Source organism: Rhipicephalus microplus, chromosome 7, assembly GCF_043290135.1.
Source record: "Rhipicephalus microplus isolate Deutch F79 chromosome 7, USDA_Rmic, whole genome shotgun sequence".
Lineage (NCBI taxonomy): Eukaryota > Metazoa > Arthropoda > Arachnida > Ixodida > Ixodidae > Rhipicephalus > Rhipicephalus microplus.
The window spans coordinates 35,808,417-35,835,649 of record NC_134706.1 but is presented as its reverse complement, the minus strand read 5'-3'; the positions used below and the strand labels follow the sequence as shown (position 1 = coordinate 35,835,649).

General features: G+C 46.9%; 1 protein-coding gene, 1 long non-coding RNA gene and 1 other non-coding gene across 3 annotated transcripts; 2 read left to right on the top strand and 1 right to left on the bottom strand.

Annotated features, from left to right (window-relative positions):
- Nucleotides 1-1,883: 1,883 nt before the first annotated feature.
- On the top strand, nt 1,884-9,527 carry LOC142767744 (E3 ubiquitin-protein ligase sina-like). Its single transcript, XM_075869972.1, has 4 exons — nt 1,884-2,090; nt 3,751-3,883; nt 5,630-5,736; nt 9,069-9,527. The coding sequence occupies exons 1-4, from the start codon at nt 1,955-1,957 to the stop codon at nt 9,461-9,463; spliced, it is 771 nt and encodes a 256-aa protein (XP_075726087.1). The 5' UTR covers nt 1,884-1,954; the 3' UTR covers nt 9,464-9,527.
- A 1,740-nt stretch (nt 9,528-11,267) lies between these two features.
- On the bottom strand, nt 11,268-16,282 carry LOC142766904 (uncharacterized). Its single transcript, XR_012884649.1, has 2 exons — nt 16,161-16,282; nt 11,268-11,670 (listed from the first exon to the last, which is right to left on the bottom strand). It is a non-coding gene; the product is annotated as an uncharacterized LOC142766904 (long non-coding RNA).
- Nucleotides 16,283-17,507: 1,225 nt separating this feature from the next.
- Nucleotides 17,508-17,670, top strand: LOC142767966 (U1 spliceosomal RNA). The gene has a single exon (XR_012885180.1). It is a non-coding gene; the product is annotated as a U1 spliceosomal RNA (small nuclear RNA).
- Nucleotides 17,671-27,233: the final 9,563 nt, after the last annotated feature.

Here is a 27,233-nt window from a genome sequence, read left to right as displayed (position 1 = left end):
AGACAAGGAAAACCACATGTGGGCACAACTTAAACTAACCTGACCTAACCTATCTCAGCATTTATATATTTATATGCTTTAGATCAAGCGTCACAATTTACTGGTTCATCCGTAATATTTCTATGATGTAACCTGCATTATATTCTAAAACTGCACCTTACTTTATAAAACTACTCAATTCTTGGCCAATCCCCCTCAGTGGGTAGGTGCCACGGCCAATAGGTGAACAAGAACAAGAACAGAGGTGCGAAATTGACGCGACGTCAAGGTGAGGACGGTGTTTTCATGCGTATTTAGTAACACTGAACAACGTGTTTATCCTGAATATCGGTGCTTCGGGTCATGGCGAGCACTTAGGACAACCGCTTCTTAAGCTCGTTTGAGCAATAGCAACATCAACTGAACCAATAGGCCTAAATGGAGCTCCTGCTTCCGTGCCATTGTGCTCTCAGCTATGTACGCAGTCCTGAGCTGTTCTGAGCATCTATAGCTGTCTGTTCTGAGTCCTGAGCATCTATAGCTGTCTACTGCTGATCTAGACCGCTATAGAAGAACGGAGCCACCTAGAGAACTTTCGTCCGAACGAATAACGGAGAGTTTGTTTTAAAATTGGGAGCTTGGGGTTTTATCGAAGTACAGGGCTTCGCGCTTTAAAAAGAAAGTCTTCTTGAAGAGTCGTCGGTAAAAGCTTTCTTTTGTTTCGTGGTATACTATTGAGTGGAATCGACAAAAAGGCACTGAAGAAGAACTCGGCTGCTGACCCGAAGGCCGCATTTCGATTAAAGCGAAATGACAAGAATCCTGTGTGCTGTGCGATATCAGTGCACGATATGAGATGGTCGAAATTACTGGAGCCTTCTTTTACGGCTTACTTCATAATCGTATCGTTATTTTGGGATTCAAGTGCCGTGGAAATTATTATTATTATTATTATTATTAATAATAACAATATTATTATTATTATATTATTATTATTATTATTATTATTATTATTATTATTATTATTATTATTATTATTATTATTATTATTATTATTATTATTATTATTATTATTATTATTATAAACAGTGCGACGTCAGAAGGCCTGGTGTGATGTACAGTATACTCATGGATCGAAACTCAGTTGAGACAGCGATTTCATTTTTCAGTATAAGGATCGTTATGCGTGATGGCTCCAAAAAACTACGTTACATTGCGACGAATCTTTTCTCTAAACGAACTGCTGGCTCTGGTCTTTTCTTTAGAGTAGGAATTGTACCGATGCTGCCCCAACTTAAGACGGTGGAAATGAAAGTAAGCGCGTATAATTGACAATAAATCGTCCTTTTTCAATACGTGAGTACTGTATACGACTCGGATACAGCCACGTAATTGGCTACGTTGTTTATAGTGCATCCGTGTTGGGCCATTTGACAACTTAAGAGCTGGTAAGATGGGAGGACATAACCGGCGTGCTTGTTTGGTGTGGATCACTTGCTGATAAAGTTCTTTTTTTAACGTTGGCATTTTTTCTTTGGTTATAAGGTATATGCGGTGACTTTCCCATAAAAATTTTATTTGTAAATCCGGCCCCAGTCGTTTTGTGTGCATTCCTTCTAGGTCCTCGTTCTTTCGCGCTGATTCCGGTTAGTCGCTCTTAGATCCGTTTCAGAAGCGCGACGAAACACAAACTTCACCCATCCCATACACAAAGGCACACTCGAACGACAACGTGTTAACGCCCTGCCAAACACTTGAGTCAAGGATCAGGAATGCCTCCGAAATTTCTTTCACTGTGTTTCATGATGGCATTGTAATACGGTACTAAACAGATGTGCGCAAGCGGCCTTCGTTATGACTCTTGGTCCGCTGTTACGCAGTGTCCCTTCCCGTCCAACCAGCGGCGGAAGTCACGGCCTCCGTGACCAGCGTTTTGGACCCGCCCCGAACGCAGACGACGACGTCCGTCTCGAAAATGTCCAGCCTGCTCGAGTGCCCCGTCTGCAGGAATTATGCGCTGCCTCCCATCATGCAGTGCGAGAACGGCTATCACCTGTGCGCCCCGTGCCGAAAAAACGTCGCCATGTGTCAAGTGTGCCGTGCTCCCAAAGGTGAGACGAGGCATATTTCAAGCACAATTGTTATGCCCTTCATAACAGTATTGAGGGCAAACACAAGACAACAGACAAGTGATAAGACACTTGTCTGCTGTCCTGTGTTTGCGTTCAATGTCGTTATAAACGAGACGTTCCAACTCGCTCGACAAGCAACGTTGTTGTGTACACGCACAAATGAATAACAATGCATAAACAAGTCCTGTAGTCATTTGAAACAAGTCTTTTAAAATGCGAGAAACTCATCAAACGCGATAATTCACAGTTGGGAGTCGGCGGCGTTCACAAGAATGATGTGAAAATTCATCACGTGATGTCGTCCTGGTATGACGTCATAGTGACGTCACAATAGGTTGGCTACTTGGACTGGTTGTTCTTGTATTCTTTAATAAATGCATTTTCTTTGTGCGCAGAAGGTTTGGAAAAACAGTTCAGATAGGAGAGAGTGGAGTGACTTATCAGATTTTTTTTTCGAAAGGTTCTGCGCCAAAAAAAAGTTTATTCCTTTTAGAATAACGCCACAGATTGCTGAAACTTGTGACGTGGTGATGACGTAACCACGCGACATCGTCGCTTGGGCATAGGTGGGCCGATAATGGAGGCCAAGCGAAACTAAGTGAGGCGCGGAAACTTGCAATGCCTCTGATCTTGAAGGCAGTGCAGAACTATCTCTGGTGCTGTAAGCTTTCTGCAGGTGACGGCGGAGGATGAAAACGTCGACTGAGAAGAAAAAAAAAATGTGGCTTTCGCCTTCGACAAGAACCATGTGATTCATTTAGCCCATGTATACCATCTTCATTTTCGTCTTGCTCTTTACTCACTGCCAATTCGTTTGAATAATACTTTGAAAGCAGTAATGACAGCAATGCATACAACCGCGGACTTCTTCAACGCCTCTATTCATTTAGAAGGTTTCCTCCATTCTTTTCAATCAATCAATCAATATATCAATCAGTCAATCACATTTTCTACACATTCACAACACGATGTGCATGATAAGGAAACACAGGAGGTCCCACAGTATACAGTGTAATAGAATATCCTGCGCAATTTAAACACAAATATTTAAATAGCAATGACAGTAGCGAAATTTGTAAGATTACAAAACTATAAATATATAGATACAACAAAGCCACGATGTTATTAACTATATGTCATCGGTAATCGTCATCGGTAATGTGTCATGGGTTTCGTGAGAGCTAACTGTTTATCGGCAAGGCTCCTTTCTCGAATAATGTTTGTTTGCACTTGCTGATTTTCACTAACTTTGGCTGAATTCGGTTAAACGATGGCGATAACTGTCGAATATTGACTGTGTTATAAATGAAAATTGACAGATAATGAAGCCAGGGAATGTATATTGGACCTTCATTGTACTCTTTTAACACTACTGTAGTAATTATGACATTAATTTGAAGAAAGTAAAAAGCACAAAAAAAACTTTCCGCTGACAGGCATATCTACCGTATTCAAAAGGTGAAGTAAACAATACAAACACAAGGGCAACATAGGTGAATGAATGCTCCGCAGATCGTAGAGACTTGACTTGGGGTAGAGCTGGTTTTGAATTTTTGTAGCTAAGGCTCTATTAATATAGAGATACAGAACGTGTCCAACGTATCTTAGATTCGCCCGTGCAATTTTATTTTGCGTTCAGGGAACAACAGAAACTTGGCGCTGGAGAAGCTGGCCGAATCCACGTTGTTTCCCTGCAAGTATCGCTCCAAGGGTTGCACAACGTCTCTGCTGATCGCCGACAAGAAGAGGCATGAGAATTCCTGCGAGCGGGGGTAAGCAGTCGCGTCGCAGTTCATCTTTCAAGGCCTGACCCCACATATCCGTCGCAGCGCGTCGGCGCACTTCCATTTGACGCGGTGTCGAGCACTTTCCCATACGGAGAGAGAGAGAGAGAGAGAGAGAGAGCGTGCGGCTTCGCGTAGCCATCCGCCCACACTCCGGCGCGCCGCCGCGTCAAAGAGCCTCGCGCTGACGCGCTGCGAAGGATACGTGGGGTCAAACCTTTAGAGCGCAGAGATAAGCACGGGATTTCTACCATTTGGCAAGAACGTTGACGGCGTGTTCCGGATAATTTATACGGAGAATTACGAATTGTTCCACTCTGTTAGCCCGTTACTTCATTTATTTAAAACAAATATTGCCTAAGTATCTGCATGTTTCACTCCAAATGTCGTTGAAAGACGACAGTCTTGCGTCTGGAGAGAGTAAACAAAACATTTATTTGATGTTCTGCGTAGAAAAATACCTGAATTGTATTGTGAAAGCACTGCGTTGGAGAGTCTAGATCCGTGCAGCGCCGAAGGCGAACGAGCGCATCGAGGCACGTTAGACTTGAGCGCTGTCTGGCGGTTATCTTCGAAAATAAAGGAAGGCGTGTGCGCGCACGGAGAAAGATGCGCACCTGTCTTGGAGGCGATAAGATGTAGAACACTAAGCGACGGGCAGGTGCCACTACCGTGTCGTCTTAGCAAAATGTTGGATACACTTGCCTTTTAGAGCATCGTCATTGCAGCGTGATAAACGCTACGGTCCTTAGAATTACTTATGTGGGCCTAAGGTCGGAGGAGAGAAGGTCGGAGGAGAGAATCAAGCGGCCGGATGCTTTTGCCTGATGGATATGTGCCACTATGCGTCACCATGGCTGCATCCACGCAACTGGTGCTATATCTGTCAAACACCAATAGGAGTACCAATAGGAGTACTAGACACTAAGCACTCATTACTTGATGACACGTTGCACTGTTGTTTTATACCGGTTCCTAAAATGAACGAATTAGCCGTGATTATATATATATATATATATATATATATATATATATATATATATATATATATATATATATATATATATATAGTTTTAGCACGGCTGCTTGATCTCCCCTTTTGAGGGGGGCGGGGCGGCCGTCTGCAAACAAAAGAGGGAGTCTAAAGAGGAGAGATTGAGCGGCTGTGGTTCACACCACAAGACAAGGCACAGACGCCGCGTGGTGCCTCGTCGGTAATATCGGCGCGCACGTGCACTCAAGGTAAATGCACTCATCGCCCCTGACGGTAGCAGCAAAACGCTAAAGCGGCGCGTTCGTCTTCACGAACGCGCCGCACTAGCGTTTTGCTTAAGCTCCTTGGCCGGCGCTGCAATGGCACACGCGTGGAGAAAAATCAATTCGAGCTCAACAGCTGGGCGCCTTGATGCGCGCTTGCGCACTCATCGAGGCACACTACGATCGGCATGAACTCGGATCTATTATACGAGCAATCTGTAATCGGTATTATGAGACTGTTAGGCAGCTCAAAGAGGCTGGAGTGAACTTGGCTGAGCATGAGCCACTTGTGCATTTACGCAAATGCACAAGTTTCGTATAGCACTTGAGCACTGCTGTACCACGTGTTGTGCCGCTGAAACCGCTCGTGTGCGTTTCCGCGTAACCGTTCGTTGTTTGACTGGCAGCAGAGCTTTGAAATGCGTGTGCGCACGAAAGTGCTCTCTACGTGACTGCTTTTCGCGCGCTTGCATCCAGGCCCTGTTGGTGCGTGCTCGGCAGGAAGTCTTGCAAGTGGCGAGGACCGCTGCAGAGGCTCGTGGGACACATTCTCGGCACGCACGACTTTGTTCCGAGATTACAAGGTGGAGTATCGCATAGACTGTACGCACATTCACAGCGCCACACCGATAACCAGGCTCGTATTCATTTATGAAAGCCAACCGCGCCGCATTTCACGAGACGGACGACTTTTGCAAGCTTTACAGGTCTCCGTGCTTGCGAAGCGCTGCAGGGTAAAGAAAAATACCCCCACCTCATCGAAGGGAATCGTGAGCAAATGCGAATGCATTACTTGCGCCGAGAGATTGTACCGTTGCCATTAGACATACGCCCTCACCGACTTCTGCCATCGTCTTGAGAGGCACCCAGCCAGCGAATGGTCTAGAGTGAGGCGCAAGCGGACGAAACAGTGGGGCGCAGGAAGGAGAGAAAGCGAATAGCGAGAGAAGCCCTGCACCTACCTTCTCCTACACTCTCTCCCACCACATGCTCTGGTTGCTAGGGGCGATGATAAGCGCGCGCGCCCGCAGCTGTTCCTATGGAAGAAGGAGTGAGAGCGGAGAGACAACACCTGCCAGCGCGTGGACCCTGCCGCGGACAACGTCGGATGCGGGACATAGTCTAAGAAATGCATTGGCATAAAAAACAAGGACGACACAGAGTGATGCGCCCAGGTAGTACGAACAAGTGAGTGAGTGAGACAACTTTATTTAGAGATCTGGCTAGTTGTTAGTCTAGGTCTGACCACTTAGATGGAGGACGGAAGACCTTGTCATCTAGTAGCATCCCAGACATTCTGAATAGGACAGCATTGGTCCTGTACATCGTAGCTGAGCAGAGTTTTCCGCCATTGCTCTCGCATAGGTTCTGTGAGGTCAGCTGTTTCGGGCGCCCTCTTAGTATGCGACTTAAGGAGTCCTCTTCGGTTTGCAAAGCATACTTTACGTTCATGTATCTTGCATGTGACGCCATGGATGCAGCTGCTGGAAGTACTCGCACTCCACCATGGCGCCTTTCACTACAAACAAGTTGTGGTTATTCGGCTCGAATGTGGTAATGACGTGAAAGGGTTGCCCGTGTGCCTAAATAACAAAAAACCTGGCACGTGACGTTTTGATAAGAAAAAAATTGCCCGCAGCTTCCCTCGGGGGAACACTGAGGAGGATGCGGAGCATATAATTGGTTAACGGGGTGTTAAAGTGCGACTTACTCGGGTCGATGGCTAAATTGGTTAACGTGGTTGTGAAATGGGGTGTTAAATTGCGACTTACTTGGGTCGATGGCTAAATTGGTTAACGTGGTTGTAGGAGGGGGTGTTAAATGAGTGAACACGTACACACGTATGCGAAAGGGCGGCGCTGGTCGAAGGGACGTCGATCATTGTGTTTGTGGATTCGTTGGAATTCATTTCACCGCGACCTTGGACGTCGACGCGCCGTACAAACCAACCGACGAGCGGCAACTGAGCGAGCGAGCGCCGACCTTGAGTATATATACAGCGCGACGGCGCATGCGCTGTCAGCTGTCGAATGTTCTCGAAGGAGAAGCGCGCGCGCGGCACAGATGGCGACGGCGCGACTGCGCATGCGCTGTCAGCTGTCGAATGTTCTCGAAGGAGAAGCGCGCGCGGCACAGATGGTGGGCGACGGCGCGACGGCGCATGCGTGCGCGTCAGCTGTCGAATGTTCGAGAAGCGGTGCGGACGGCGCGGACGGCGCGGACGGCGCACTACAAGGCGCGAGTATAAGATGCTTCCGCATCTAAAATGTGTCTTTGCAAACGTCCCGTCTCCCATGCTGGTTTCACAAAAGCGCTGTTTCAGTGGCTCCAAGGAAGCCATCTTTACAGCATGGCCCACGCTGTACGAATTATTCCGAGTAGTGTTATGAAAACCTCATATGTAGCGGAGGAATATTAGGATATGATTTATTTTGCAAATTTGGCCACTCTTCGACCTGTTTCCTATCTAGTTCAGGGTGGCGTGAATGAGATACTCCAGAATTCAGAGACACGTGCAAAATTTACTTCACAAGACGTTCTCGGAGACGACTTTCTTTTACATCCGTAGAGTTATCGGAAATTTAGCGTGTCTGTCATCTGTCAACATGGACATGGATATCTTTACAGTGTATACTTTCTTGATGATGTAAACGAGTAGAAGCGACGGCAGAAATTCGAGGTATTTGATTGAATTTGGCAGGAGCACCAGGCGAATAGCACAGGAAAACATGGGAAGTGAAACAGACGCTGGCGGTTTTTTTTTTCTTGGGATACTCTCTTGTGCCAATGTATGCATGCTTCACTTTTTTATACCACTATATTTCTGGAAGATATGCAGTGAGCCTCTCTGAAGCTGGCGAAGATTAGGTGGTGTGACGCCTTTGCATAATTCATTTTTCCCTAGCCGTTAAAAAATCACATGGTACAGTCCCGTCCTTCAATAAACGTGGCCGTTGGCGGGACAGTATTAACTAATCCTGGTCACCATGCGTATTATTTAACTTTTTTGATGAACGGAGTGTATGGCCAGTGTTGTCGGACGAAATATATGAACTATCCAACCCAATCTAACCCAACCCCACCAAAAGTTAACTGGACACGATCTGACCAAATAATCAACTGAGCATTAGGCGATCCGTGAAACAATAAGATAGGTGGAAAGACATGCCAGCAGTCTGATGACCAACCAACCGGGGACGGATGATCAATTGGTCAGTCAGGGGCGCTATATGACCATCGAAGATTTGAGCTAGGAACGCCGCGTGGACCACCCAACATACAAATAACTAGTTTGTAGACCATTCGCCCGCACGTAGTTGGAAAGTTGGTCACGGCTAACCTAATGACTGGGCAGTGTCCGGGGTCAGTCATGTCCGTCAGAACAACGAACAGACGAACCAAAACGCTGAGAACCAACAGACACGATTTCGGATGGACGCAATGTCAATCGAACCAATAGATTGACTAACGAACAAACGACTCAATGGTTGGCCGACTGACCGTTTGTCTGCGGCTGGTCAAACTGCCAGACAGACCATTCATTGGGCAACCGACTTGTTTAAGGGACATCAGTACGTCAGCTTTCTCTCGGAAAGGTGGCGGGCTTACTTATGACCATTGACTAACCAACCGACGATAACTCAACCGATTAACCGGTGTACTAAGCAATATACCTGCTAATAAAACCAACCAGGCCACATTTGCAGCCACGCAAATCAAGCCTAAATCAAACCTTGTCCCAGTTGAAGTCGATCTAATCAATATAGGATCTGCCGAACGGCCAGGCTTGCAGATTAGGTTGGTATTTATATGATGTCTTCGTAACTATAGAAGCAGGTAAACCATGCAGGACACATGTAGTCCGTGCACACGCCCTTTAACTAAGTGCTCGTTTTTCGCGCAAATCAACGTACAGGCGAGAACGTGGTCGTGACGGCGACGAACTTCCGGCGTGTCGAGGCCTTCTGCTGGGTGGCGCTGCAGACGTGCCTGGGCCGCGACTTCGTCGTGATGCTCAGGAAGAGGAACAACAGGGCCTCGAGGAACCGCTTCTTTGGCGCCGTACTGGTCGTCGGGTCGAGCGAGGAGGCGCGGCGCTTTCTGTACCGGTTCGAACTGCGCGGCGCCGAACACCGGCTCTCGTGGTCAGCCAGGACCCGGAACCTGCACTCGCAAGCCGACACCAACCAGAGAGAAGACGGCCTGGTGTTGGACATGAGCACGGCCGAGCGCCTCTGCAATGGCGCCGTCCTCGTCATGGACGTCACCATCAGCGACGCCCCGTCCTTGAGCGGTGATAACGTGCTGTAAGAAGGTCGGAGCTATGCGGCCACCAGTGAAAGGATTCGCAAGGCAAAATTTACGGGAGGATGATAGTCGTAATTATTGGTTGAAATGTATTTTAGTATGTATATGTTTGTGTCACTGTATTTAAATTTAGCTATTTATTGTGGGGCAGAGGTGTAGCAAAAGGTGGCCCTTGGAGCTTGTGCCTCCCCTGCCCCCAATTTCGTTCTCCTGCTGAGGCATGCAGAGCACGAGACTATCATTTGGGCACTTGGGCGTAGTCGATCGGTATATATTTCTTAAGTAAAAGTAAGACAAACGCGCAAGACGCCCCACAGAGAACCACAATAACCACTATAACCTCGACGAATCAAGATCTTTCAAACACTGCAGCCCTTTGCAAATTTATTGCAGAAATTGAGAATATTTCTGGTCATAAAAACAAATAGTTCTCAACGATAACGTAAAAGACCCCAACCAAAATGGTAGTATTTTTATAACAGTGCTTCTATGAAATTTGACAGAGCCAATCCATGAACAGAACCACGTAAATTGTTCCAGCTTTCAACAACCCTTGGGGGAAATAACTGCAGTCAAGAACATGTGTGTGAAAAGAAAGGCTCAGATAACGTCTAGTTGAAGGAGGGTTTACACGCGATATATAATCATCCCAATATAGACAAGATGAAATACTAATTATTTCATTAGTATTTATTACAAACAATATTTTGTTGCGTTGATCTAAAGAACAAGGCTTCATGCCATAGTGATACATGACTTGGCATGACTTGGTGTTATTGGGGTTCATTTGTGAGGCCCACGGGACGCTTTTTGCTCTGGCTTAGTAGAGTACCAAGTACTGTAAATTAAAAAAAAAACGTTTTCTATACGCATTATGGTCCTAAATTTGCAACAACTGTACGGACGTATTGTACGGGATGTAACTATTGTACAACGAGCAAGTTATTAGAAAGAGAACCAATTGAGACGCAGATGATGTCGATAACAACCTAATTATATAAGGAAGACAAAAAGTCACAGCATGTCTACGGAGTGACTAATGATGAGTGGGGTGAAGCATCCGTCAGTCTGTCCATGCTTCCATCCGTCCGTCCATCCACCCGTCCATGCGTCGTAGACGGACAGACGGATGCTGGACGTACTCATGGATAAATGGTCTGATAAAAACATGGTTGAGCGGACGCATGGACGGACGGGTGAAAGGATGCATTAACAGACCGACGGAAAGACGGGCAGATGGACGGAAGCACGGAGGAATACATGGACGGACGGACCAAAGCGCGGTCGGACACACAGGCGGACGAACGGAGACAGACATAGACGTATGGACCAACATAAGCACGGAAGCATGAACGGAAGCAAAGATGGCAGACAGACGCACGGATGGACTCACGAAAGCACAAACAGACGGACGAACGTATTGACGGACGGGCGATCGGACAGACGCACGGATGGATAGATGGACGCTTCGCCAACTCATCATCATTCGCTCCATGGATCTGCTTTGAAAACCACTAACGTTATCTAGTTACATTATTACCAAGGACATATACACACAACTTCATTTATTGACCAATTCATAAACTAGAGGTGGCGACATACAACAACAACAACAACAACAACAACAACAACAACAACAACAAACAACAGAGGTGCGAATGACCCACGGTACGGAGCACATACTTCTTTCTAAAAAAAGGCCTCCATCGTATTTCATTGTCTAAGTACGGATAATGGCGCAGAGAAGATACTAAGTGGTGTGAAGGCGCATATAATAATGACTACAACACTAAAAAGAGTACCAGAATGCTCGAAAAGTAGTTTCCATATTTATTCCACTGTTGATGTTCGTACAATGGAATTGCGACAGCTTAGTCGTTGCGAAGCAGCGCGCAATTACCACCTTGCGACATCCAAGGGATGTTACGAAGACCAAATAACCAAAGTAGTGATAAGATCGTGGAGGCTGGATTTTTTTACACGCGGAGCGCACTAATTGCACATGTCGATGCGGACGCACGGGTAACAACCACCAGGTTTTCTTCTGTAGAAACCGGCAATGCACATGCATACGACGCTTGAACGAGGACGGCATTGTGACGGCCTCTGTTGATTGGCGTTCATACCATCACTGCCGCAGTAAGCTTCGTAGGTATTGTGTTTGCCACTACATCTTGCTTCCTGGTTCGGCCCACAATCGTAAGCGTGTGCTACACAAAAAGAAAAAAGAAATACGGGGAGGTTAACGAGAATATTCAGGGTTTGGTATCTTGAACAGTGAGGCAAATCTGATTAATGTTTTGTACTTCTCAAAAAAAGGAGAGCGTGTTTTAAAGAAACCTACGTTTTATATTGCGCAAAGTTGTTGGCCAATGATCTAAAGGGGTGGGGTCGTGGCTTACCACGATAACACCTACGGTGCACCAAAGGGTTCGTGCAGTTGGACGAGTTGTACCTAACTAAAAAAAAGCATCCCTCGTACTCACTCAGTAAAAAAAAACACACTAAAATATCCTTGCATCTTGACTAAGACTATCACAGCTGAAGTAACCAAGTAATATAGCTACGTGTTTGACAATTTCGAAATTATTGTGACTTCGTGAATTGTACGTGTCTAACGTGTTAACGTAATATCACGTAAAAATGCACATGGGAAATATGTTACTTATAAAGCCTTCGCTTAAAAACTTCGTGTTGGCTCGCAGTGCTTATTAAACGAGTGAAGACACTGGGCTGCAGTGATCTCTTGAAGACCTAGGTAATTGATAATAATAATACCACCTTTGTTTTACGTCGCGAAAAAAAAACATATGGTGGTCCCTTGAAGATTTTGGTAATTGATAATAGTAACACTAATTGCTTTACGTCCCAAAACCCCCGATATGATGGTCTCTTGAAGACGTCCGTAATTGATAATAATAGTATTATATTGTCACAAAGACACAGGCACGCAGGTACAAAGTAGGGCGTTTACTTTCGTAACCCAAGGGCCAGAAACGCGAACACCAGAGCACGCCCACACAGAACTACTTCGTTGTCCTCTTCAGAGGCTGGCTACTAAAGTTGCCAGCCTACCTTGCGTCAATTCCCCCCTTTCAAGAGCGACCGTCCCGGTCGATTGACTGAGATGCTAGAGGTGGCCATGAAAGAAAAAAAAATGATCACGTCAATGAAAAAAAAAAAGCCCACGCTGTTGTGGATAATAAGGAAAAAGTTTGAAGTGTTCATAACTCGCGGGCGTGGTACGGTTTCATCCGTACTACATGGACTACTTCTGGACGTGGACGTCTTCGGTTTAAACTGGTGTCAGAGCTTTAGGGAACTACCTCGTAATTCACGTCACTGAGGCAGCGCACAACTTCGTAAGGGCCAAAGTAGCACCGCAATCGCTTCTCCGAAAGCCCACGATGTCGAACTGGTGTCCACACCCATACATAGTCACCTGGTTGATAGTGGACGCTCCTTCGGCCTTGGTTGTAACGGCGAGCGTCGATATCTTGCTGCGCGCGAATGCGGTTCCGTGCAAGCTGGCGGGCTCCCTCGGCTTTCTCAACGAAGTCGTCAACGCTGTCATTTCCGCTGTTGTCCTGGTCTACGAGGAGCATAGCGTCTAACGGTGTGATGACACGACGGCCATAAACAAGCTCGAATGGTGTTAGGTCTGTGGTCTCTTGCACAGCGGTGTTATAAGCAAACGTGACGTACGGCAAAATTTCATTCCACGTTTTGTGCTCTACATCAACATACATAGATAGCATGTCTGCCAATGTTTTGTTTAACCTCTCCGTCAAGCCGTTCGTTTGGGTATGATAAGCTGTTGTTTTCCGGTGGTTGGTGTGCGTCAGCTTGGTGACTTGTTGCAATAACTCTGCCGTAAATGCTGCTCCGCGATCGGTTATGAGAACAGCAGGTGCACCATGGCGCAAAACAATGTCGTGGACAAAGAATCTGGCGACTTCAACTGCAGTTCCCTTAGGCACAGCTTTGGTTTCTGCATAGCGAGTCAGATAGTCGGTCGCGACAATTATCCACTTATTTTCTGAGGATGACGTAGGAAAGGGACCAAGAAGATCCACTCCTACTTGCTGAAATGGTGCTCGAGGTGGATCTAAAGGTTGGAGGAAACCGGCGGGCTTTGCGGGTGGAACTTTACGCCTCTGACAGTCACGGCAGGTGCGGACATAGCGCTTAACGGACGAATACAGCTGTGGCCAGTAGTACTTCTGTCGGATGCGCGCTAATGTCCTAGCAAAGCCTCAGTGACCGGCCAAAGGATCGTCGTGGCACGCCTGCAAAACTTCCTCACGCAGTGCCATTGGAACGGCGAGGAGGAAAGTTTCCTGGCTGCTCTCAAGATTTCTCTTGTAGAGAACATTGTTCCGCAGGCAATACGTAGTCAAACCACGTGAGAGTCGGCGTGGGACGATAACGTCTTCTCCTTGAAGATGCTGGATGACAGGAAGTAGCTCAGTGTCCTCACGTTGAAGCTCAGCCATCCGCACCACATCGACGATGCCAAGAAACGGTAAATCTTGTTCAGTGTCAGATGACGTCGGGGAAATAGGAGCACGAGACAGGCAGTCAGCATCTGTATGCTTATGTCCTGATCGGTAGACCACCGTTATGTCGTACTCTTGAAGGCGGAGGCACCACCGGGCGAGGTGGCCTGATGGGTCCCGTAGATTGGCAAGCCAACAGAGCGAATGGTGGTCACTGACCGCTCAAAATGGCCGGCCGTATAGGTAGGGTCGAAACTTGCTAATGGCCCAAACGACTGCTAGGCACTCTTTTTCGGTGGTAGAGTAATTAGCCTCTGCTTTTGTGAGACTGCGGCTCGCGTAAGAGATCACACGCTCTGCGCCGTTCTGCTATTGAACTAGAATGGCTCCGATTCCCACGTTGCTGGCGTCTGTGTGGATCTCGGTGTCGGCAGTGTCGTCGAAATGTGCCAGCACTGGAGCTGTCTGCAGTCGATTGCGCAGCTCTACGAAGGCTTGTTGTTGTTCTTCCGTCTATACGAAAGGTACATCTGGCCGTGTCAGTCTTGTAAGAGGTTCCGCAATTTTCGAAAATCCTTCGACAAAACGGCGGTAGTACGCACAGAGTCCGAGGAATCGCTGAACAGCCTTTTTGTCACCAGGACGAGGGAAATCGGCAACGGCAGCCAACTTCTCCGGATCTGGTCGAACACCCCGCGGGCTCACCACGTGGCCGAGAAACTTGAGTTGCTGATAGCCGAAGTAGCACTTTTCAGGCTTGATAGTAAGGTTCACTCTCCTTATTGCAGTGAGGACACTTTTTAGCCTTGAAATATGCTCGTCAAATGTGGTTGAAAACACAACGAGATATTCCAAGTATACAAGACACGTCTGCCACTTTAGTCAAGCTAGTACAGTGTCCATCATGCGTTGAAACGTGGCGGGAGCGGAACAGAGACCGAAAGGCAGCACTTTAAATTCGTAGAGCCCGTCAGGCGTCACGAAAGCGGTTTTCTCACGGTCGCCCTCGTCAACTTCAATTTGCCAGTACCCTGACTTGAGATCTAGTGATGTAAAGAACTGGGCGTGGCGTAGACGGTCTAAGGCGTGATCAATCCGTGGCAGTGGGTAAACGTCGCGTTTCGTGACTTTGTTAAGCCGTCGATAGTCGACGCAGAAGCATAGTGTGTTGTCTTTTTTCTTTACTAAGACAACAGGTGACGCCCACGAACTTGTCGAGGGTCGGATGACGTCATCATTCAGGATTTCTTGAGCATGACGCTTAATCACCTCTCTTTCCTTCGGGGACACATGGTATGGATGTTGGCGAAAAGGCCGCGCCGACTCCTCGGTAACAATGCGATGTTTTGTAACGGTGGTACGCTGAACTTTCGAAGCTATGGAGAAGCAGTCCGAGAATTCCCTCACAAGGTTTAGCAGCCGCTCTTTTCGTGAATCTGGCAAGTCTGGATTAACGTGAATGCGGCTTCCCAGGTCAGCACAAGCTTTTGCATGCGGCGAAGTCGTATCAAATGTGCCGATATCGAAAAAGTCGGTGATTTCACTGAGGAAAGCGACAGTAGTCCCTCTAGGAACGTGCTGAAACTCATTGCTGAAGTTGGTCAGCAGAACTCGAGAGCGTTTATTTTACCCAGCACCTCCACCAGAAAATGTCACAAAGACACAGGCACGCGGGTACAAAATAGGGCGTTTACTTTCGTAACCCAAGGGCCAGAAACGCGAACACCAGAGCACGCGCACACAGAACTACTTCGTTGTCCTCTTCAGAGGCTGGCTACTATAGTTGCCAGCCTACCTTGCGTCAATATGTTGTTTTACGTCCAAAACCACGATATGAATATGAGAGACGTGCACTGGTTATTAAATTGAAATTTATATTGCATGACTTAGTTGGCACTACAGTAATGGTTGTTGAAGCAATGTACAGTACCACCCATTTTAAAGGGAACATTCTGATGAGAACCTATCATATTGTAGGTCTCATGACTGCAAGTAAACGTATGAAAATCTTTCACGCTCGGCACCAGTTCACAACAGCCAGCCAGCAGTAGTTTTATGCAAATCTAAGCCCCCATCCTTTTGCCACAGAGTGAAATCCAGACATGCTGCGCACGAAAGTGTTCCCTTTAACGGTGAACCCGTCTTTAAGCACGCTGTTCTTGCCCTGTTAAGTAAGTATCATAAATATGTGGGCTACTTACGCCACGCGGACGTAGTTTCAAATATAACGAAGGCAACCACAGCGAACAGCAGTACAATCTGCTCTTTATGGGCGCGACGTGACATGTGTGAACTTCGGTAACGATAAACATCGTTTTCGCAGGTTTGCACCATCTTTCTCAGACCACGTGCTGTTCGATTGTTCGGAAGAAGAAAAATGATCGCATTGTTGTAACAGACCAGCTGGGGACCTTTGCTTGCAGCATGTGTGCATGGTATTGTGTGAAAAGAGCGTTTCGCGCGTAAAAAAATAGCATCGTCCAAGTATGGAAGCCGTAGAAAGTGCCTCTATGAATGGGACAATAAAAAGAAAAGCAATATAATTTGCAACAATAAGTCATTTTACAATTCCAAAATCACTGCTCTTGCAGTTTGAAGATCGCTTTGTAAGCGAAGTATTGTGCAAACAAAAAGTGGCTTTTTCCGAGAGACAAAGATCTGCCTTTATTCACTCTCTCTTTATATATATATATATCCTCTCTCTCTCTCTCCATGTAGTCTGCCGTGCGTTGTCCCATGGCAGACTGCATGGAGGAAGGTGGACGATTGCACACCTTCACTAACCTTACTTTGAAACATTGCACAAATTTTTACAGGTTCGCATGCAGTGACTGGCTTCGCACTCACCCGTATCCATCAAACAGGAAGAAAGTTTCTGTGGACGATCTTGTTGTACAGATTGCCGAAAACGATGGAGTTCATCTGCGAAAACGTTTTGGACGATGCCATGAACACGAACCCTCTTGTCCACAACGTTGTCAGATTATTTGAAGGCTGCAGCGATAAGAGTTTCCATCTGAGAAATCCAGCCATGACATTGCAAGCAGCTCTGGACGACGATGTTCGCCTTACGGACTGGCCTTACGACGAAGAACCGTTGGATTTGTATGTTCCCGAAGCGATCGCATTTGCCACCCGCAAGATGGACGTGAAGCCGTTCTTTGTTACTTCTCTCGAGATCGACTCTACCGCCACGTCAAGATGGTGTTTGTGTTTCGACAACCCTGGGCGGTGATCATGGAAGACGCTTACCTCGCGGGTGACGTGGTATCGACATAATAGAAATTGGTCTTGCAGGCTATGTCGCTTGTGAACAGCGACAAAAATATACAGGCGCTTGCCGAACCTGTCCTCTGATGGTTGAAAAAACCGCCGGCTTACCGACTACACCAGAGGCTCACACCCAAATCACACACACTTACACACACACACACACACACACACACACACACACACACACACACACACACACACACACATATATATATATATATATATATATATATATATATATATATATATATATATATATATATATATATATATATATACTTACCTGGTGTCGGATTCCCGTTGGTCACTGGGGCCGGGAACCCGTGCGGAGGCCCGTCCATTGCACGGCGGTGGGTTGAAGCACGCCACTACCCCAAAGCGAGATAGGTGGGGCATGTAATATATATATATATATATATATATATATATATATATATATATATATATATATATATATATATATATATATATATATATATATATATATATATATATATATATATATATATATATATATATATATATATGTGTGTATTGTCGCAGTGCAACGCGAACAAAAGATGACAGCAGCTTACGGCAGCGAAAAGAGCGTATTCAGGATCAGCTGTACAGCAAGATGCCTGCTTCGTTGTCGTCCCGAAAACCACCTGACCCACTAGCTGGAATCTACAAAACATTCCTATCATAGTTACTTTTCTTATAAACACGTGTCACCTGCCCCTTCTTATAACAGCATCGTCCCGATGCTGACTCAGACGCACAGTATTTTTTTTTAACGTGCAGTCAGTCACTCACATACGGCTTCATACGCACTACATGAACAAGTTCAGGCTGGTGCTGGCGACGCCTCGGGCATTGGGGACTGTCGGAGACAACCTCGTAGGTGACGTCACTTAGCTGGCGCGATACTCGGTATGGCCCGAAATATCGCCTTAGCAGCTTCTCGGACAGTCCACGTTTTCGTACGGGTGTCCAAACCCACACTCTGTCACCGATTTTGTATGTTACAGTTCTACGGCGAGCATTGTAGCGGCCTGCGTCGTAGTCTTGTCACTGGTGGATCCGTAAGCGGGCGAGCAGCCTAGCTTCTTCCGCGCGTTCAGTGCACACGTCAGCGCCTGTGTCGGTAGCGTCCCATTTATGTGGCAACATCGCATTCAGCATAGTCCGTACCTCCCTTCCGCGAACCAAGCTGAATGGAGTCATGCGAGTCGTCTCTTGTTTAGCCGTATTGTATGCGAATGTGATATAGGGTAAAATTTCGTCCCAATTCTTATGCTGGACATCCACGTACATCGACAGCATGTCTTCAATTGTCTTGTTGAGCCGCTCCGTTAGTCCATTTGTTTGCGGGTGATACGCAGTGGTCTTACGGTGAGTCGTTCCACTAAGCATCAGGACGTGGTCTAAAAGAGCTGCCGTAAATGCTGTTCCGCGGTCTGTGATCACGATAGTCGGGGCACCGTGGCTTAGCACAATATTTTCTATGAAAAATCTCGCCACTTCCACTGCGGTGCTCTTTTGGATAGCCTTTGTTTCGGCATACCTGGTTAGGTAGTCTGTTGCGACTATAACCCAGCGATTTCCTGCAGTAGAAGTAGGAAGGGGTCCCAGAATATCCATTCCTATCTGTTCAAACGGTATACGTGGAACCTGAACTGGTTGCAGCTGACTGGCGGGTTTCTTTGGAGGTGACCTGCGTCGCTGGCAATTGATGCAAGTCTGAATGTGGTGCTTGACGGCTGTTGTGAGTCGTGGCCAGTAGTATCCCTGCTGTACTCTTGCCAATGTGCGAGTGTAGCCTAAATGGCCAGACGTCGGCTCATTGTAACACGCTTGGAGCACTTCAGTTCGAAGGGGTGCAGGAATAACGAGCAAATAGGGAGCTCCGATGGATGAAAAATTTCTTTTGTAGAGGACGCCATTGCGTAAACAAAACGACGTTAATGTCCTTGCAAAGACTCTAGGTGCCCTCGAAGAACGTCCGTCCACGTAATTAATCAAATCAAGCAATTCAGGGTCCCTTCGTTGTTGTTGGGCAATCGTGGACGCGTCGAGAACACCAAGGAAGGCCATATTGTCGTCGTCAGAAAGAGAAGCTGACTGTACTGGTGATCGAGACAGGCAGTCGGCGTCCGTATGGCGCTTCCCAGACTTGTGTATGACCGTCATATCAAACTCTTGTAACTTCAGACTCCACCGTGCTAATCGGCCGGTTGGATCTCCTAAATTAGTCAACCAACAGAGGTAATGATGGTCACTTATAACTTTGAAAGGGCGGCCATACAAATACGGGCGAAATTTCATAACTGCCCAGACCACGGCGAGGCATTCTTTCTCAGTTGTTGAATAATTGACCTCAGCGCGTTTTAGCGTCCTGCTTGCGTAGGCGATCACTCGTTCCGTGTCTTCTTGCCACTGCACAAGCACAGCTCCGAGGCCTACATTGCTTGCGTCAGTGTGAAGCATTGTTGGCGCTTGTTCGTCGAAGTGAGCAAGCACTGGAGGTGTTTGAAGACGTTGGCGGAGGTCATTAAACGCTGCTTGCTGTTCGTGATTCCACTCAAAGGTGGCGTCGTCTCTAGTGAGGCGAGTTAACGGCAACGCAATCCGTGCGAAGTCGGCGATGAACCGGCGATAGTAGGCGCATAGGCCCAGAAAGCGCCTGACAGCTTTCTTAACGGACGGTACTGGGAACTGTGCCACGGCCGCAAGATTTTCGGGATCAGGCCGAACGCCGGTACAGCTGACGACATGACCAAGAAATAGCAGTTCTTCAAAACAAAAGTGGCATTTCTCTGATTTCAATGTGAGGCCTGCGGAGCGTATGGCTCGTAAAACAACTTCTAGCCTCTTTAGATGCTCGTCAAAAGTTGGGGAAAACACTATGACGTCGTCTAGATAAACTAAACAGGTCTTCCATTTTAACCCTGAAAGTACAGTGTCCATGAGCCTTTGAAAAGTAGCGGGCGCAGAGCACAAACCGAAGGGTAGAGCTTTAAATTCATATAAACCATCCGGCGTCACAAAAGCGGTTTTTTCCCGATCTCTTGGGTCTACCTCGATCTGCCAATATCCACTTCTGAGGTCCATTGAAGAAAAGTAGCGAGCGTTTCGAAGCTTATCGAGGGAGTCATCAATACGTGGAAGCGGATACACATCTTTCTTAGTCACTTGATTCAGCTTCCTGTAATCCACGCAAAAACGCAGGGTACCGTCCTTTTTCTTAACTAATACTACAGGCGATGCCCACGGGCTCTGTGATGGCTGAATCACATCATCTTCAAGCATTTTAGCGACTTGTTGCTGTATCACTTCCCGTTCCTTTGGAGCCACACGATAAGGATTCTGGTGTATAGGCCTTGCTGCGTCGTGGGTAATTATTCGATGCTTTGTTGGCGGCGTTCTACTGACCCGTGATGTCGATGAAAAGCAGTCCTGGAATTCAGCTAGCCGCTCAAGAAGTCTCGTTCGTTCGTCCCTTGACAACGTAGTACCAACGTCAAGATTAAGTACGGATTCTTCTTGAGGTGCTTCGTCTAGGGCCGATAAACTGCCTTGGATTTCTGCAGTAGTGTCAAAGTAAGCGACGGCTGTACCGTTCGGTAGATGTCGGCGCTTAGTGCTGAAGTTAGTGAGCAGCAAGTTTGTGCGTCCAGCAGTGACAGTGACAAGACCTCGAGCAACTGAAATACCGTGGCTGAATATCAGTGAGCTTATCTGGTCAGCAATGCCGTCGCCGTCAAACGGCTCATCCCCTGCCACCGAAACAAGCGTACACGATCGTGGCGGGACGACCATATCGTCATCCGTCAGACGCAAAGGCCCTGAACAAGACGTATGTCTCGGCTCTGAACAATCGACTAAAGTAGGGCTGTTGTTGCGAAATGTAATGACACTGTCAGGGATGTTGATAATGGCGCCATGTTCTCTCAAGAAATCCATTCCGATAATCAGGTCTTTACAGCATGAAGCGAGAACGACGAACGTCGCCACGAAAGTAGAGCCACCGATGTCGAGCCTTGGTGTGCACATTCCGACAGGCATCAGTAATTGGCCGCCTGCCGTCCTTAAGTGAGGTCCCGTCCACGCTGTCTTTACTTTCTTGAGGTGCACGGCAAGGTCATCACTGATAATAGAGAAGTCAGCCCCGGTGTCGACTAAAGCTTTGACTTGCTGTCCATCCACAAGAACGGTAAGGCCTAGGGTCACAGTTTCGTCGGTATTACGTCTTGTCGGCTTTACAGCGTCCTGAGGTGGGAGTAATGGGGGCTTTTTTTCTTCGTCTTGACAGCCTGCAACCTTACCCCCTGAGGTCGCCGCCTTCAGTTTCCCCGGTGTGGGCTGGGTGACCTCGCTCCTCTGGTGTCGGCAAAAGTGCGGCGCTGCAACGAAGGTGACTGGGCAGGAGAAGGAAAGCGTGGTCGATGTCGGAAGACAGGCTCGTAATCAGTTGTAGTCTCGTCATCATTGTTACGGCGGCCGTCGAATGAGTGTCGAGATACCGAAGGTCCCTGAGAACCGACATCGCCACGGTGGGATACGTACTCGTTGGTATGTCGAATGTCAAACCGTGGCCTGAGAGGGCGAGACGGATCGGCACGGTGCCAGCAATAGCGGGCTATGTGGCCTACACCTCCGCAGTTGAAACAGAGTGGACGCCTATCGGCAGTGCGCCAGGTGTCTGTTCGGCGAAGCTGTGGCTGCCGTGATGACTCCTCACGCGACGAAGGCCATGGCAGGCCAGAAGACGACTGGTCTTATGGGGGCTGGATGGGTGGGCACCACGATGTCTCCCCATGTGGTGGTGACCAAGGAACAGTTGCAGGTGGCGGGTAGTATGAAGGCGGAGCGGGTGGGGAGCTTCGAAGGGCGGCGGCGTACGTCATGGGACGTTGTTCGAGGGCAGGATCAGCTGTCGAGAATGCTTGGCGTATTTCGTCACGGGCGACTTGGGCGACAGATTCCATGGGTGTATCCACTACCGGAGTCCGCAGCCTTTGCAATTCTTCACGAACAATCTCTCTAATCACGTCACGTAAGGAGCTATGACTGTCAAACGTCACAGCGGCGGCCTGAATTTGGGGGCTGCTGCACAAGCGGTCATATTGTCGGCAGCGTTGGTGTAGGGCCCGCTCGATAGCCGACGCTTCTTTGATGAAGTTCTCTACAGTGCTTGGCGGGTTGCGCAGAAGTCCGGCGAACAGCTGCTCTTTCACGCCAGGCATGAGGTAGCGCAACTTTCTATCTTCAGTCATCTGTGGGTCAGCCCTCCGAAATAAACATGTCATGTCTTCGGCGAACATGGCGACCGTTTCATTGGGTTTTTGGACCCTTAGCTCTACTAGTTGGTGGGCGTGGTCACGTCTGTCGACATTAGCAAAAGTTTCAACCATCTTCTGGTGAAAGTCGGTCCATGTGGACAGGCTGCCTTCTCTGTTCTCGTACCAAGTACGAGCACTGTCATCGATATAGAAGTAGGCCCGGCCGAGCTTTTCTTGAGCAGACCAGTGGTTGATCTTCGCAACACGGTCATAGTGGTCTAACCAGTCTTCTACATCTTCGTGTGCGCCACCACCAAAGCGTTTAGGCTCCAGCGATTGAAAAAAGGTTACCTGGGATGGAGCGGGAGGGCTGGTGCCGAGAAGTACAGGCTTGGGGCTGGTGTTAGCCATTTCTAGATGTCTGGTAGAGGTTTTCTGCGAGGGGTTGCAGTCTGAAGGAATACCTCGTAGCCGACGACTGAATCGATGGACAGGGGTTGCAGGAGGCACGTCCGGGCTGGATGAACGGCTCCCATTAGGAGTGTGAAGCATCGGGCAGCGTCGCGGCCCAGCTCCTCCACCAGTGTCGCAGTGCAACGCGAACAAAAGATGACAGCAGCTTAGGCAGCGAAAAGAGCGTATTCAGCATCAGCTGTACAGCTTTGTTTTGTTTTGTTTCCCTGGGATGTTGGCTCATACCCACTCAGGGGGATTGGCGAAGAAAGTGTAGTGCAGTTTTTCTGTGATCATTTTAACTTTGTGTAATGAATTGGTATTATAATAAGACTAAAGTAAAAATAAGAACAACATAAAAAGAGCAAACAGAAAAAAAAATAAAAAAAATCAAGTTGAGCAATTTTGAGATTTGAGGTGTTATGATTACCACTCAGCTGCGTCTACTTCACTCTGCCCTGAGGAGTAATAAATAATTTTTTTGATTGAAGATCACAAAGGTATACGCTTGGTTGCCTGAATATAATCGCAAATGGCATTGAAAGCATCCCTGTGGCAATGTCCCAAAACTGAGGCACCAAAGCTTAGCGCCGTTTCCGCCGTCAATCTAACGCCTATTTTCAGAAATGGCATAACTAGTAACCTTTTTCGAAGTATAGCGTAGCGGCGACAATACAAAAAGTATTGATCTAGAGATTCAATTTCTCCGCAGAATGCGCAGAGGGATGATGTTGTCTGACCAGCTCTGTGTAGATACAGGTTTAGGGGGGGGGGAGGACACGACATCAAAACTTAGTAATTAAGACTTCGAGCTTTCTGGACTGGCTCCAGCGGGGTCGCCATGGAAACATGAGGTGGTTATATTCTGTCCATGTAGTTACTTTTTCTATCGTATCTGTGGAGATTGCTGATTTTCGATATCTTATTGCTGTGATATATTCAACATCTGGCAGTATGGACAAAACTGGCCCATCAAGTTCGGCTCGTGCTAAGGAATCGGCCAATTCATTTAATCTTAATCCACAGTGTCCCGGAACCCATAGCAATCTCAGGAGTCTCAACTGCGGGGGTATTAATGTTTTGAATGTGCTTAGAATTCGAGAGTTCTCTGAAGCTGTCAGAGGTGCACAAACTGAAAGAGAATCCATCATTATGACTGCGTTGTTTTGATTTGATGGAAGTTTTCGAAGAGCTAAAATAATCGCCAAGAGCTCGGCTTCAAAAACTGGAGTAAAATCAGGCAGTCTCACTGAAAAGGACCAGTCAAGCAAATCAGAGGCAATGCCTACACCTGCCTTTTGATTATTTACGGAAGCATCTGTGGCTATTATATTTTTAGTTTCTGCATGCTCCAAGTAATCTAATAATATGTTATTTAAAAATTTGAGGGATTGTAATTTAGCGTTTTGGGGGAATATATCATCATACTCAATAATAACATGACAATTCGAGTCATTAGTCTCAATTACAATTCTAATGTTCACATTTATACTTTGTAGATTTTTTTGTACAAACATTATCTGAGGTGTGTGAAACCGTGGCCAATGAGCAAGAAAGAAGGCGTCTGGGTTTGCGATAAAAGCATATTGAGATCTTCTTGCCGGTAAGCTATAAAATTGTAAAAATGCTTGTACGGTCAAAATTCGAAATCGACAAAGTAGTGTAGGCAGGCGCACTTCCTGGTACAGTACGTTGATAGCCACAAATCTAGGGAGTCCCAGACACATTCGCAGTGCTTCTCGCTCCAAGACAACTAGAGGTTTCGTTTTATAAGCAGGGCCACCCGAGAATAATATGCAGCCGAATTCCATGATGGGGCGCATATAAATCTTGTACAACGTTATCAAGGTGTACCTCCGTAAGCCATATTTCCGGTTACATACCTTGTGTAGTAAGCCTGAAGCCCGCTGTGCTTTCGTAGTTATATACTCTATGTGTGGACTCCAGTTAAGTTTGTCATTATAAATGATTCCCAAATATTTTATAGAGCCTACTTGCTGGATGGGTTTCTGTTTATATAGAATTGAAATTGAAATTGGTTCTTCAAGCGGAAACGCCATGGGCGCGCTTTTGTTGACATTTAACGATAACGAAATCGACTGCAACCAAATTTCTAACATGTTAATATATCTTTGTAATTTAAGTTGTAGTGAGTAAATACCACAGTCAGCAGCAAAGAGTGCGATGTCATCAGCATAAATGTAGACAGTAACTTCTTGATCTGTTGGAATTGTACTCATTAAAGCATTAAATAATATTGGAGATAAGACTGCTCATTGGGGAACTACGCGCGTTTGCTTAAATCTAGATGAGGAACATCCATCCTTGACGCAGTAGAATTCTCTTGATTTTAAGAATTCCGCCACCCACTCAATAAAATATTGTGGGAAGTTCAATCTCTCTAGCGTATTTAACAATATGAAGTGCTCCACACTGTCATACGCCTTGGCTATGTCAAGCGTTACTAAAGCAGCGTATTGCCTTCTTTTACGCGCGAGCTGTATTCGGCTCTCTAAATCAGCATGGGCACACCAAATTGAGAAATCACTACGAAAGCCGATTTGGTTCGGTTTTATTACTAAATTGTCTGCCATCCAGATACTTACTCGGCTATGTAGGACCCTCTCTACTAGTTTGACCATGTTAGATGTTAGAGAGATTGGTCTGATATTATCGACTGTTAATCCTCCACCCGGATTTTTTAGTATAGGAGTCACCTTTGCTATCCTCCAATCCTGCGGCACCCATGAGTTTTTAAGGAGTAGTTGGCGACGTCTAGAGGCGATAAAATGAACAGAATTTTAATCATGGGTACTGTGATTCCATCTGGGCCAGGAGATGCACAGGGTAAATGTTTAATCACGTTAGATACTTCAGTCTGTGTCACTTCTTCAAAGTCAGACTTTGTCGTAGACTTGTGCAAGTTGTTTGGCACTACTGAAGTGAATCTGCTTTCCAGACCTTTACCGATTGCCTCTAAGGTAGTGGTCATTTCTTGTGCCGACAGATTATCACAAGCTACATTAACTGGTGATGGCAAGATTTTCCGAGCTCTCATATATCGGAACAGTGCTTTTATATGTTTAGGCTTCGACAGGTATTCATAATGTCTTCTGTCATAACCTTGTTTAGCTTGAGCTACCGTTCTTTTAAAGCCCGCAGCAATGAATTTATAATCGGCCCAGTTTTGGGGGGATTGATTATGTAAGAGCTGCTTCCAAGCTGCCTGACGTCGTCGGTGCTCTCTTGTACATTCATCATTCCACCAACGGCTATATACTCTTTTAGATGCGGAAGCATCTTATACTCGCGCCTTGTAGTGCGCCGTCCGCGCCGTCCGCACCGCTTCTCGAACATTCGACAGCTGACGCGCGCGCATGCGCCGTCGCGCCGTCGCCCACCATCTGTGCCGCGCGCGCTTCTCCTTCGAGAACATTCGACAGCTCACAGCGCATGCGCCGTCGCGCTGTATATATACTCAAGGTCGGCGCTCGCTCGCTCAGTTGCCGCTCGTCGGTTGGTTTGTACGGTGCGTCGACGTCCAAGGTCGCGGTGAAATGAATTCTAACGAATCCACAAACACGATGATCGACGTCCCTTCGACCAGCGCCGCCCTTTCGCATACGTGTGTACGTGTTCACTCATTTAACACCCCCTCCTACAACCACGTTAACCAATTTAGCCATCGACCCAAGTAAGTCGCACTTTAACACCCCATTTCACAACCACGTTAACCAATTTAGCCATCGACCCAAGTAAGTCGCACTTTAACACCCCGTTAACCAATTATATGCTCCGCATCCTCCTCAGTGTTCCCCCAAGGGAAGCTGCGGGCAATTTTTTTTGTGGATTCAACAGTAAATTCGGCTCTTTTGTAGGATCTTTTATTGACTGCGTTTATTTTCAGTGCTTTTTTATTATCGCTCTCTTCCGAGTGAAAAGCCAGTGCTGACTTCAGGTCATTCCTAAATTTAGAGTAATTTACAAATACTCTTACATTTGAACAAGATGGAATTATCGGACAAGAAATTTCAAAACTTATCGGTAAGTGGTCACTGTTAGTGCCACAGTCCAGCGCTTTCCAAGAAGAAGTAGTAATGGCTGAACTGAGAAAACTTAAGTCTAAGGCTGACCTGGAGTGATTACGAATAAATGTGGGGGTTCGGACGTTGAGGCACGTCAGGTCATTAGCCATTGTCCACTCCCACAAGCGTTTCCCACTAAGATCAGTTCTAAAACCCCAACTCGTGTGGTGGGAATTGAAGTCTCCAACTAAAACTTTGT